This window comes from Oncorhynchus nerka, linkage group LG18, assembly GCF_034236695.1.
Source record: "Oncorhynchus nerka isolate Pitt River linkage group LG18, Oner_Uvic_2.0, whole genome shotgun sequence".
NCBI classification, from domain to species: domain Eukaryota; kingdom Metazoa; phylum Chordata; class Actinopteri; order Salmoniformes; family Salmonidae; genus Oncorhynchus; species Oncorhynchus nerka.
Window position 1 is genome coordinate 2,474,680 of NC_088413.1, and position 12,500 is coordinate 2,487,179.

Below are 12,500 nucleotides of genomic sequence, written 5' to 3' on the forward strand. Positions count from 1 at the left end.
AAACACTCACTGAACGCTGTCATGTCGCTTAATGGCATGTTCCGTCATGCTATGTCATGTCACTTAATGGCATGTTCTGGCATGTTCCGTCACGCTATGTCATGTCACTTAATGGCATGTACCATCATGCTATGTCATGTCGCTTAATGCATGTACTGGCATGTTCCGTCACGCTATGTCATGTCACTTAATGGCATGTACCATCATGCTATGTCATGTCGCTTAATGCATGTACTGTCATGCTATGTCATGTCACTTAATGGCATGTTCTGGCATGTACCATCATGCTATGTCATGTCGCTTAATGCATGTACTGTCATGCTATGTCATGTCGCTTAATGGCATGTTCTGGCATGTTCCGTCACGCTATGTCATGTCACTTAATGGCATGTACCATCATGCTATGTCATGTCGCTTAATGCATGTACTGTCATGCTATGTCATGTCACTTAATGGCATGTTCTGGCATGTACCATCATGCTATGTCATGTCGCTTAATGCATGTACTGTCATGCTATGTCATGTCGCTTAGTGGCATGTTCTGGCATGTTCCGTCATGCTATGTCATATCGCTTAATGCATGTACTGTCATGCTATGTCATGTCGCTTAATGCATGTTCCGTCATGCTATGTCATGCTATGTCATGTCACTTAATGGCATGTTCTGGCATGTTCCGTCATGCTATGTCATGTCGCTTAATGGCATGTACTGTCATACTATGTCATGTCACTTAATGGCATGTTCTGGCATGTACCATCATGCTATGTCATGTCGCTTAATGCATGTACTGTCATGCTATGTCATATCGCTTAATGGCATGTTCTGGCATGTTCCGTCATGCTATGTCATGTAATGTCACATAATGTAATGCTATGTGTTATTTGATGCGTATGCCACCTACCGATCTCCACTCCCAGTCCTCCCATTCCACTGAGGAAGACAGAAGACTGAGCCATCTGCTGCATAGCACTGTCCCCCAGGACATACCTCTGACGACTGGAGGGAGGGGGAAGAGAGAGGGAGGGAGGATGGGGGTTAGGGAGAGGGAGAGAGGGAGGGAGGATGGGGGAGGGGGGAGGGAGGAGGGAGGGAGGGAGAGGGGAGAGAGGGAGGGAGGTGAGGGTTAGGGGGGGAGAGAGGATCAGGGTTAGGGAGGGGGGGAGAGAGGATCAGGGTTAGGGGGGGGGTGAGGGAGGGAGGAGGGAGGAGGAAGAGGGGAGAGAGGGAGGATGGGGGTTAGGAGAGGGGAAGGGAGGATGGGGGTTAGGGATGGGGGTTAGGGAGGGGGTGAGGGAGGGAGGGAGGGAGGGAGGGTGTGAGGGAGGGTGTTAGGAAGAGAGAGGGAGGGAGGGAAGATCAAATGATGTTGTTGTGAGTCAGTAAGCACCTAGAACATGTTTTGTTGGAACTATTACTGGTATGTCATTGTACCCACTTAAAATAGGTAGTACGGGATTTACCTGTACAGGGAGTCATCAATCTCCATGGAGTCAGCTGACATCTCAGGAGGGGAAAACTCACTGGTCCTAGAAGCACTGGATATTGAGAGAGATCATGGAGGAGAGAAGTCCTTCTGATGTCAGGGTTATATGAACTCTGTCCTGACTCCCCCGGGCCCCTAGCAGTACACAACTGATTCAAATAATCAAAGCTTGATGAGGAGTTGGTTATTTAAATCAGCTGTGTAGTGCTAGGGCAAAAACGAACCAGAGTGGATTCCAGGACCCAGAGTGGATCCCAGAGTGGATTCCAGGACCCAGAGTGGACCCCCAGGACCCAGAGTGGGGCCCAGAGTGGATCCCAGGACCCAGAGAGGACCCCCAGGACCCAGAGTGGATCCCAGGACCCAGAGAGGACCCCAGAGAGGACCCCCAGGACCCAGAGAGGACCCCCAGGACCCAGAGTGGACCCCCAGGACCCAGAGTGGGGCCTCAGGACCCAGAGTGGGGCCTCAGGACCCAGAGTGGACCCCAGGACCCAGAGTGGACCCCCAGGACCCAGAGTGGGGCCTCAGGACCCAGAGTGGACCCCAGGACCCAGAGGGACCAACTTTTTATTCAGCCATCGAGTTGGTTTATCAGGTGTGTTAGTGCTGGGCTGTAAACAAAAGCCTACACACCCTGTGGGTGGGTCTCTGGGGACCAGGATTAAAAAGGAAACTGTTCTGTCCTTACAGGTGAGATAAAAGAGGAGGTATACCTGTGTCACGTTATTCTAGAATACATTACTTTCGCTAGCTTTGTCTGTGTAACATCTGATAACACTATGTTGTCACCCCGGGATATCCTTTTCTGCAGCAAAAGCTACAGAACAATCCACTCACTATATGATGATACTCAGCTGTCCAATGTCAAGGTACAAGGGTTTTTCCGACTTAGCTAGCAACATCAAGCTTTCTGTTTAGTGAGCTGAAAGTTTCTATCTAGCTGCATCACCACCCCAAATGAAGTTGATAACTGAGTAAAGTTAGCTAGCTAAATAAACAGTATTGCTAACTAGCTAATGGGCTGGCTAACTAGCTGATGGGCTTGCTAACTAGCTGATGGGCTTGCTACCTAGCTGATGGGATTCCTAACTAGCTAATGGGGTAACTAGCTAATGGGCTTCCTAACTAGCTAATGGACTTGCTAACTAGCTAATGGGCTTCCTAACTAGCTAATGGGCTTCCTAACTAGCTAATGGGCTTCCTAACTAGCTAGCTTCCTGGTCCCAAAATCTGCAGTTAGCTACTAGTAGCTAGCTACAATAACGTGAGGACGTTATAAGAGTAGCAGTAACACTAGTAGTAGTACCATATTACATATTTTGAGGTTGACAACTTTTCAAAGCCTTGTCAATAACTAACTTGTGTGTTTATCTTGCTAGGAACGATGTCTAACCTAGCTTAGCATTGACTGCTTACTCAGAAGGGCGTTAGCTAGAACTAGCTAGATTTCTACATCTGCATTGCTTGCTGTTTTGGGGGGTTTTCGGCTGGGTTTCTGTAAAAACACTGTGTACATCGGCTGATGTAAAAACGAAAGGCTTTATAAATACATTTTATTGATTGATTGATACTGCCTGATACCGGGTCAGTGCAAAAAACCCTCCATAGACTTGAAAAGTCATGACTTATCAAGCACAAATCTCCCTATGGTTGCAGGACGGGATGTCCATAATGGTATTTGTGAATGCTGCGAAAAATGCGCTTTAAAAATCGTCATTCAGAGACGAAATATCTTACCTGTCGGTGTACGATAGGTTCATTGAGTTGTTGTTACAAATGAAGGGTTGTGTTCAGCTTAAAAAAAAAAACACATCGAACTGTTCCGGGTTACCCAGATCACATGACAAGGTTCACGTTTAAATTATATTTATTTGATAGATTATTAAAGAAATAATAAAATATAACAAACAACTGAAACAAAATTGTTCGGGGACATCCAGACAAGTGATTTGTTCTTTGACATCTTTGATTTGTATTTGACATTGCGGCCAATTTTTTTTTACCAGATTCCATATTAAGTGCAGGCATCATAGTGCATAGTATCATTGGTCCTATTGAAAACCTGCAAGACACCATTTTACATTTTAGAAGAAAACAGAGACACTGTTCAAACAGTCAAAGTTCATCTGCCCAGTGAAACATTTACAACTCAGACTCTTTAACTAATAGGGGGGAAGGGAGGAGAGGGAGAGGGGAGGGAGAAGAAGGGTGAGGGGTGAGGGAGGTGGTGGGGGTGAGGGGGTAGGTGAGTGGAGAGAGGGTAAGGGGGTGAGGATGAGAGGGTCTAAGGGTCCTGTACTCTTGGCCCTTGGACCCTTAGAAGCTAGAGTTAGTCCTGGTCAGGTCCCATGGTCAGGAAAAACCCAACGATGACGTCACTCATTTTAGTAAATTATCCTACTGTAGGCCTAATCCTAATGTTGGGAGACTGTAACAATAGATAACAGATAGACAGTAGACCTGATGTTGTTGTTAGTTAGACTGTAACAATAGATAGACCTGATGTTGTTAGTTAGTTAGACTGTAACAATAGATAACAGATAGACAGTAGACCTGATGTTGTTAGTTAGACTGTAACAATAGATAACAGATAGACAGTAGACCTGATGTTGTTAGTTAGACTGTAACAATAGATAACAGATAGACAGTAGACCTGATGTTGTTAGTTAGACTGTAACAATAGATAACAGATAGACAGTAGACCTGATGTTAGTTAGTTAGACTGTAACTGAATAGATAACAGATAGACAGTAGACCTGATGTTGTTAGTTAGATGTAACAATAGAGATAACAGATAGACAGTAGACCTGATGTTAGACAGTTATGTTAGTTAGTTAGACTGTAACAATAGATAACAGATAGACAGTAGACCTGATGTTGTTAGTTAGACTGTAACAATAGATAACAGATAGACAGTAGACCTGATGTTGGGAGACTGTAACAATAGATAACAGATAGTTAGACTGTAACAATAGATAACAGATAGATAGTAGACCTGATGTTGTTAGACTGTAACAATAGATAGATAGACAGTAGACTGATGTAACAATAGATAACAGATAGACAGTAGACCTGATGTTGTTAGTTAGACTGTAACAATAGATAACAGATAGATAGTAGACCTGATGTTAGTTAGACTGTAACAATAGATAACAGATAGATAGTAGACCTGATGTTGTTAGACTGTTAGACTGTAACAATAGATAACAGATAGACAGTAGACCTGATGTTGTTGTTAGTTAGACTGTAACAATAGATAACAGAGACAGTAGACCTGATGTTGTTAGTTAGACTGTAACAATAGATAACAGATAGACAGTAGACCTGATGTTGTTAGTTAGTTAGACTGTAACAATAGATAACAGATAGACAGTAGACCTGATGTTGTTAGTTAGTTAGACTGTAACAATAGATAACAGATAGACAGTAGACCTGATGTTGTTAGTTAGTTAGACTGTAACAATAGATAACAGATAGACAGTAGACCTGATGTTGTTAGTTAGTTAGACTGTAACAATAGATAACAGATAGATAGTAGACCTGATGTTAGTTAGACTGTAACAATAGATAACAGATAGACAGTAGACCTGATGTTGTTAGTTAGACTGTAACAATAGATAACAGATAGATAGTAGACCTGATGTTGTTAGTTAGACTGTAACAATAGATAACAGATAGACAGTAGACCTGATGTTGTTAGACTTAGACTGATAACAATAACAATAGAGTAGACCTGATGTTGACTGTAACAATAGATAACAGATAGACAGTAGACTGATGTTGTTAGTTAGACTGTAACAATAGATAACAGATAGACAGTAGACCTGATGTTGTTAGTTAGTTAGACTGTAACAATAGATAACAGATAGACAGTAGACCTGATGTTGTTAGTTAGTTAGACTGTAACAATAGATAGATAACAGATAGTAGACCTGATGTTGTTAGTTAGTAACTGTAACAATAGATAACAGATAGACTGTAACAATAGATAGACCTGATGTTGTTGTTAGTTAGACTGTAACAATAGATAACAGATAGACAGTAGACCTGATGTTGTTAGTTAGACTGTAACAATAGATAACAGATAGATAGTAGACCTGATGTTGTTGTTAGTTAGACTGTAACAATAGATAACAGATAGACAGTAGACCTGATGTTGTTAGTTAGTTAGACCTGTAACAATAGATAACAGATAGATAGTAGACCTGATGTTGTTAGACTGTAACAATAGATAACAGATAGACAGTAGACCTGATGTTGTTAGTTAGACTGTAACAATAGATAGATAACAGATAGACAGTAGACCTGATGTTGTTAGTTAGTTAGACTGTAACAATAGATAACAGACATAGATAGTAGACCTGATGTTGTTAGTTAGACTGTAACAATAGATAACAGATAGACAGTAGACCTGATGTTGTTAGTTAGACTGTAACAATAGATAACAGATAGACAGTAGACCTGATGTTAGTTAGACTGTAACTGTAACAATAGATAACAGATAGACAGTAGACCTGATGTTGTTGTTAGTTAGTTAGACTGTAACAATAGATAACAGATAGACAGTAGACCTGATGTTGTTAGTTAGACTGTAACAATAGATAACAGATAGACAGTAGACCTGATGTTGTTAATAGACTGTAACAATAGATAGATAGTAGACCTGATGTTGTTAGTTAGACTGTAACAATAGATAACAGATAGACAGTAGACCTGATGTGTTAGTTAGACTGTAACAATAGATAACAGATAGACAGTAGACCTGATGTTAGTTAGACTGTAACAATAGATAACAGATAGATAGTAGACCTGATGTTGTTAGTTAGACTGTAACAATAGATAACAGATAGACAGTAGACCTGATAACAGATTGTTAGTTAGACTGTAACAATAGATAACAGATAGACAGTAGACCTGATGTTGTTAGTTAGACTGTAACAATAGATAACAGATAGACAGTAGACCTGATGTTGTTAGTTAGACTAGACCTAACTGTAACAATAGATAACAGACCTGATGTTGTTAGTAGACCTGATAACAGATAGTTGTTAGTTAGACTGTAACAATAGATAACAGATAGATAGTAGACCTGATGTTGTTAGTTGTAACAATAGACTGATAGTAGACCTGAATAGATAACAATAGATAACAGATAGACCTAGACCTGTTGTTAGTTAGACTGTAACTGATGGTGTTAGTTAGACTGTAACAATAGATAACAGATAGACAGTAGACCTGATGTTGTTAGTTAGACTGTAACAATAGATAACAGATAGATAGTAGACCTGATGTTGTTAGTTAGACTGTAACAATAGATAACAGATAGACAGTAGACCTGATGTTGTTAGTTAGACTGTAACAATAGATAACAGATAGACAGTAGACCTGATGTTGTTAGTTAGACTGTAACAATAGATAACAGATAGACAGTAGACCTGATGTTGTTAGTTAGACTGTAACAATAGATAACAGAGACAGTAGACCTGATGTTGTTAGTTAGACTGTAACAATAGATAATAGATAGACCTGATGTTAGTTAGACTGTAACAATAGATAACAGATAGACAGTAGACCTGATGTTGTTAGTTAGACTGTAACAATAGATAACAGATAGACAGTAGACCTGATGTTGTTAGTTAGACTGTAACAATAGATAACAGATAGACAGTAGACCTGATGTAGACTGTTAGTTAGACTGTAACAATAGATAACAGATAGAGTAGACCTGATGTTGTTAGTTAGACTGTAACAATAGATAACAGATAGTAGACCTGATGTTGTTAGTTAGACTGTAACAATAGATAACAGATAGATAGTACAGTAGACCTGATGTTAGTTAGACTGTAACAATAGATAACAGATAGACAGTAGACCTGATGTTTAGTTAGACTGTAACAATAGATAACAGATAGATAGTAGACCTGATGTTGTTAGACTGTAACAATAGATAACAGATAGACAGTAGACCTGATGTTGTTAGTTAGACTGTAACAATAGATAACAGATAGATAGTAGACCTGATGTTGTTAGTTAGACTGTAACAATAGATAACAGATAGATAGTAGACCTGATGTTGTTAGACTGTAACAATAGATAACAGATAGACAGTAGACCTGATGTTGTTATAACAGATAGATAACAGATAGACAGTAGACCTGATGTTAGTTAGACTGTAACAATAGATAACAGATAGACAGTAGACCTGATGTTGTTAGTTAGACTGTAACAATAGATAACAGATAGACAGTAGACCTGATGTTGTTAGTTAGACTGTAACAATAGATAACAGATAGACAGTAGACCTGATGTTAGTTAGTTAGACTGTAACAATAGATAACAGATAGATAGTAGACCTGATGTTGTTAGTTAGACTGTAACAATAGATAACAGATAGACAGTAGACCTGATGTTAGTTAGACTGTAACAATAGATAACAGATAGATAGTAGATCTATATAGAACTGACTATCTCATGTCATGTGGTCCATATTAGTTAACAGTGGACCACAGGTCATCATGGCTGAGCCTCATAGCCTGTTTTACACAACTGTCTGGTTAGTGGTTACTTACTTACATAGCTACATGTACAACAGGATCAAACTCCGTGTGTGTGTGTGTGTGTGTGTGTGTGTGTGTGTGTGTGTGTGTGTGTGTGTGTGTGTGTGTGTGTGTGTGTGTGTGTGTGTGTGTGTGTGTGTGTGTGAAGCCAGCAATCTCTGTCAACCATCCCTCCCTTCATATTGGCCGAACGGCAACCCCCTATGGTACCTCCCCTCTGAACTCCTGCCAAAAACAACACACACATACGAAACACACCAGAAAGGTGCTCAGGTTGCTAAGTCCCATTTGTAACAGATTTAAATTAAATTCATTTCTCTAAAGCTCCAGACCTCCTCTCCTCGACGATGTGGTGCGGTCGCGTGGCTCTGCGCGTGGCTCTCCAGCGGATCGCCGTTGCGCCGTTAAACTCATTAAGTATTACCGGGGGTTTACCGGGCGCCGTGCAGAGAGAGATGTCGTCTCTACCGCGGGTCTACATCACGCGACAGATCCCACCGGAGGGGCTGAAGATTCTCAGCGAGTCTGGACAGTGAGTGAGATCAGACTTTTCTCTTGTTGCCGTTCTGGTTCTGTATGTTGGCCTACTTTTTAATAGAATTATATTCGTTAAATCTAATTATTGTTGCTTTTAATTTCATGTTATGTAGGCTATAAGTTTTGGATCGTGTCTTTAATTTAACTTAATGTCCTTTAGTCATTCATGGTGGCTAACCTATCATGTTGTCATTCATTCTAACGGAACGTTCTGAAATGTTGTCGTGTGAGGTTCATCATTGACTTTTGGGTAAACAGAACTGACCATGTTTGCCCTGACCAGACCAGACAGATAAGAAGTCTCTCTCAATTCAATGTGCATACTGCCAAAGCTTACTTTGGCAAAGGAATGACTCATTAACAACAGGCCTATCAATAAAAATATCATAAAACAATTAATAATAATATATATTATCACAATCAGGACTCTCTCCCTCTCTATCCCCCCCTCAGACTCATAACACTGTTCCAGTCTCTCTCTCCCTCTCTATCCCCCCCTCAGACTCATAACACTGTTCCAGTCTCTCTCTCCCTCTCTATCCCCCCCTCAGACTCATAACACTGTTCCAGTCTCTCTCTCCCTCTCTATCCCCCTCAGACTCATAACACTGTTCCAGTCTCTCTCTCCCTCTCTATCCCCCTCAGACTCATAACACTGTTCCAGTCTCTCCCTCTCTATCTCCTCTCTATCCCCCCTCAGACTTATAACACTGTTCCAGTCTCTCTCTCCCTCTCTATCCCCCCTCAGACTCATAACACTGTTCCAGTCTCTCTCTCCCTCTCTATCCCCCCTCAGACTCATAACACTGTTCCAGTCTCTCTCTCTGTTCCCTCTCCCTCTCTATCCCCCTCAGACTCATAACACTGTTCCAGTCTCTCTCCCTCTCTATCCCCCCCTCAGACTCATAACACTGTTCCAGTCTCTCTCTCCCTCTCTATCCCCCCCTCAGACTCATAACACTGTTCCAGTCTCTCTCTCCCTCTCTATCCCCCCCTCAGACTCATAACACTGTTCCAGTCTCTCTCTCCCTCTCTATCCCCCTCAGACTCTAACACTGTTCCAGTCTCTCCCCTCAGACTCATAACACTGTTCCAGTCTCTCTCTCCCTCTCTATCCCCCTCAGACTCATAACACTGTTCCAGTCTCTCTCCCTCTCTATCCCCCTCAGACTCATAACACTGTTCCAGTCTCTCTCCCTCTCTATCCCCCCTCAGACTCATAACACTGTTCCAGTCTCTCTCTCCCTCTCTATCCCCCTCAGACTCATAACACTGTTCCAGTCTCTCTCTCCCTCTCTATCCCCCCTCAGACTCTAACACTGTTCTCCCTCTCTATCCCCCTCAGACTCATAACACTGTTCCAGTCTCTCTCTAACACTCCCTCTCTATTCCCTCTCCCCCTCAGACTCATAACACTGTTCCAGTCTCTCTCCCTCTCTATCCCCCTCAGACTCATAACACTGTTCCAGTCTCTCTCTCCCTCTCTATCCCCCTCAGACTCATAACACTGTTCCAGTCTCTCTCCCTCTCTATCCCCCTCAGACTCATAACACTGTTCCAGTCTCTCTCTCCCTCTCTATCCCCCTCAGACTCATAACACTGTTCCAGTCTCTCTCTCCCTCTCTATCCCCCTCAGACTCATAACACTGTTCCAGTCTCTCTCTCTCCCTCTCTATCCCCCCTCAGACTCATAACACTGTTCCAGTCTCTCTCTCCCTCTCTATCCCCCTCAGACTCATAACACTGTTCCAGTCTCTCTCTCCCTCTCTATCCCCCTCAGACTCATAACACTGTTCCAGTCTCTCTCTCCTCTCTATCCCCCTCAGACTCATAACACTGTTCCAGTCTCTCTCTCCCTCTCTATCCCCCCTCAGACTCATAACTGTTCCAGTCTCTCTCTCCCTCTCTATCCCCCTCAGACTCATAACACTGTTCCAGTCTCTCTCTCCCTCTCTATCCCCCTCAGACTCTAACACTGTTCCAGTCTCTCTCCCTCTCTATCCCCCTCAGACTCATAACACTGTTCCAGTCTCTCTCTCCCTCTCTATCCCCCTCAGACTCATAACACTGTTCCAGTCTCTCTCTCCTCTCTAGTCTCTCTCTCCCTCTCCCCCTCAGACTCATAACACTGTTCCAGTCTCTCTCTCCCTCTCTATCCCCCCCAGACTCATAACACTGTTCCAGTCTCTCTCTCTCCTCTCTATCCCCCTCAGACTCATAACACTGTTCCAGTCTCTCTCTCCCTCTCTATCCCCCTCAGACTCATAACACTGTTCCAGTCTCTCTCTCCCTCTCTATCCCCCTCAGACTCATAACACTGTTCCAGTCTCTCTCTCCTCTCTATCCCCCTCAGACTCATAACACTGTTCCAGTCTCTCTCTATCCCCCTCAGACTCTCTATTCCCCCTCAGACTCATAACACTGTTCCAGTCTCTCTCTCCCTCTCTACTCATAACACTGTTCCAGTCTCTCTCTCCCCCCCTCAGACTCATAACACTGTTCCAGTCTCTCTCTCCCTCTCTATCCCCCTCAGACTCATAACACTGTTCCAGTCTCTCTCTCCCTCTCTATCCCCCTCAGACTCATAACACTGTTCCAGTCTCTCTCTCCCTCTCTATTCCCCCTCAGACTCATAACACTGTTCCAGTCTCTCTCTCCCTCTCTATCCCCCTCAGACTCATAACACTGTTCCAGTCTCTCTCTCCTCTCTATCTCCCCCTCAGACTCATAACACTGTTCCAGTCTCTCTCCCTCTCTCTCCCTCTCTATCCCTCCCCCTCAGACTCATAACACTGTTCCAGTCTCTCTCTCCCTCTCTATCCCCCTCAGACTCATAACACTGTTCCAGTCTCTCTCTCTCTCCTCTCTATCCCCCTCAGACTCATAACACTGTTCCAGTCTCTCTCTCCCTCTCTATCCCCCTCAGACTCATAACACTGTTCCAGTCTCTCTCCCTCTCTATTCCCCCTCAGACTCATAACACTGTTCCAGTCTCTCTCCCTCTCTATCCCCCTCAGACTCATAACACTGTTCCAGTCTCTCTCCTCTCTATCCCCCTCAGACTCAGACTCATAACACTGTTCCAGTCTCTCTCCCTCTCTATTCCCCCTCAGACTCATAACACTGTTCTAGTCTCTCTCCCTCTCTATCCCACCCTCAGACTCATAACACTGTTCCAGTCTCTCTCTCCCTCTCTATTCCCCCCCTCAGACTGAAAATAAGAATTTGTTCTTAACTGACTTGCCTGGTTAAATAAAGGTACAATTAAAAATTAAAATAACACTGTTCCAGTCTCTCCCTCTCTATTCCCCCCTCAGACTCATAACACTGTTTAATACACTCATTCAGTCTCTCTCTGACTCCTAACACTGTTCCAGTCTCTCTCCCTCTCTATCCCCCCCTCAGACTCATAACACTGTTCCAGTCTCTCTCTGACTCCTAACACTGTTGACTCCTAACACTGTTCCAGTCTCTCTCTGACTCATAACACTGTTCCAGTCTCTCTCTGACTCATAACACTGTTCCTGTCTCTCTCAGACTCATAACACTGTTCCAGTCTCTCTCTGACTCCTGACACTGTTCCAGTCTCTCTCTGACTCCTAACACTGTTCCAGTCTCTCTCTGACTCATAACACTGTTCCTGTCTCTCTCAGACTCATAACACTGTTCCAGTCTCTCTCTGACTCCTAACACTGTTCCAGTCTCTCTCAGACTCATAACACTGTTCCAGTCTCTCTCTGACTCCTGACACTGTTCCTGTCTCTCTCAGACTCATAACACTGTTCCAGTCTCTCTCTGACTCCTAACACTGTTCCAGTCTCTCTCTGACTCCTAACACTGTTCCAGTCTCTCTCAGACTCATAACACTGTTCCAGTCTCTCTCTGACTCCTAACACTGTTCCAGTCTCTCTCAGACTCA

The 12,500-nt window shown here is 43.1% G+C and overlaps 2 protein-coding genes across 7 annotated transcripts in view; one reads left to right on the forward strand and one right to left on the reverse strand.

Annotated features, from left to right (window-relative positions):
- LOC115119075 (ubiquitin-like modifier-activating enzyme 6) overlaps window positions 1-3,300 on the reverse strand; it is a 75,496-nt gene extending 72,196 nt beyond the window's left edge. Inside the window, 3 exon segments of the mRNA XM_065003426.1 lie at window positions 903-997; window positions 1,462-1,536; window positions 3,225-3,300. Of these exon segments, the coding sequence (XP_064859498.1) occupies window positions 903-997; window positions 1,462-1,536; window positions 3,225-3,247 (193 nt within the window). The 5' untranslated portion in view covers window positions 3,248-3,300.
- The window catches only part of grhprb (glyoxylate reductase/hydroxypyruvate reductase b), a 31,206-nt gene continuing 20,811 nt past the window's right edge, over window positions 2,106-12,500 (forward strand). For 2 of the 6 annotated variants that reach the window (XM_065003424.1, XM_065003423.1), the window contains exon 1: window positions 8,264-8,576. In XM_065003424.1, the coding sequence (XP_064859496.1) occupies window positions 8,392-8,576 (185 nt within the window). In that variant the 5' untranslated portion in view covers window positions 8,264-8,391. Of the gene's footprint in view, window positions 2,178-8,261; window positions 8,577-12,500 lie in introns of those variants that run through there. The other 4 variants (XM_065003420.1, XM_065003422.1, XM_065003421.1 and 1 more) reach the window with 3 other exon arrangements.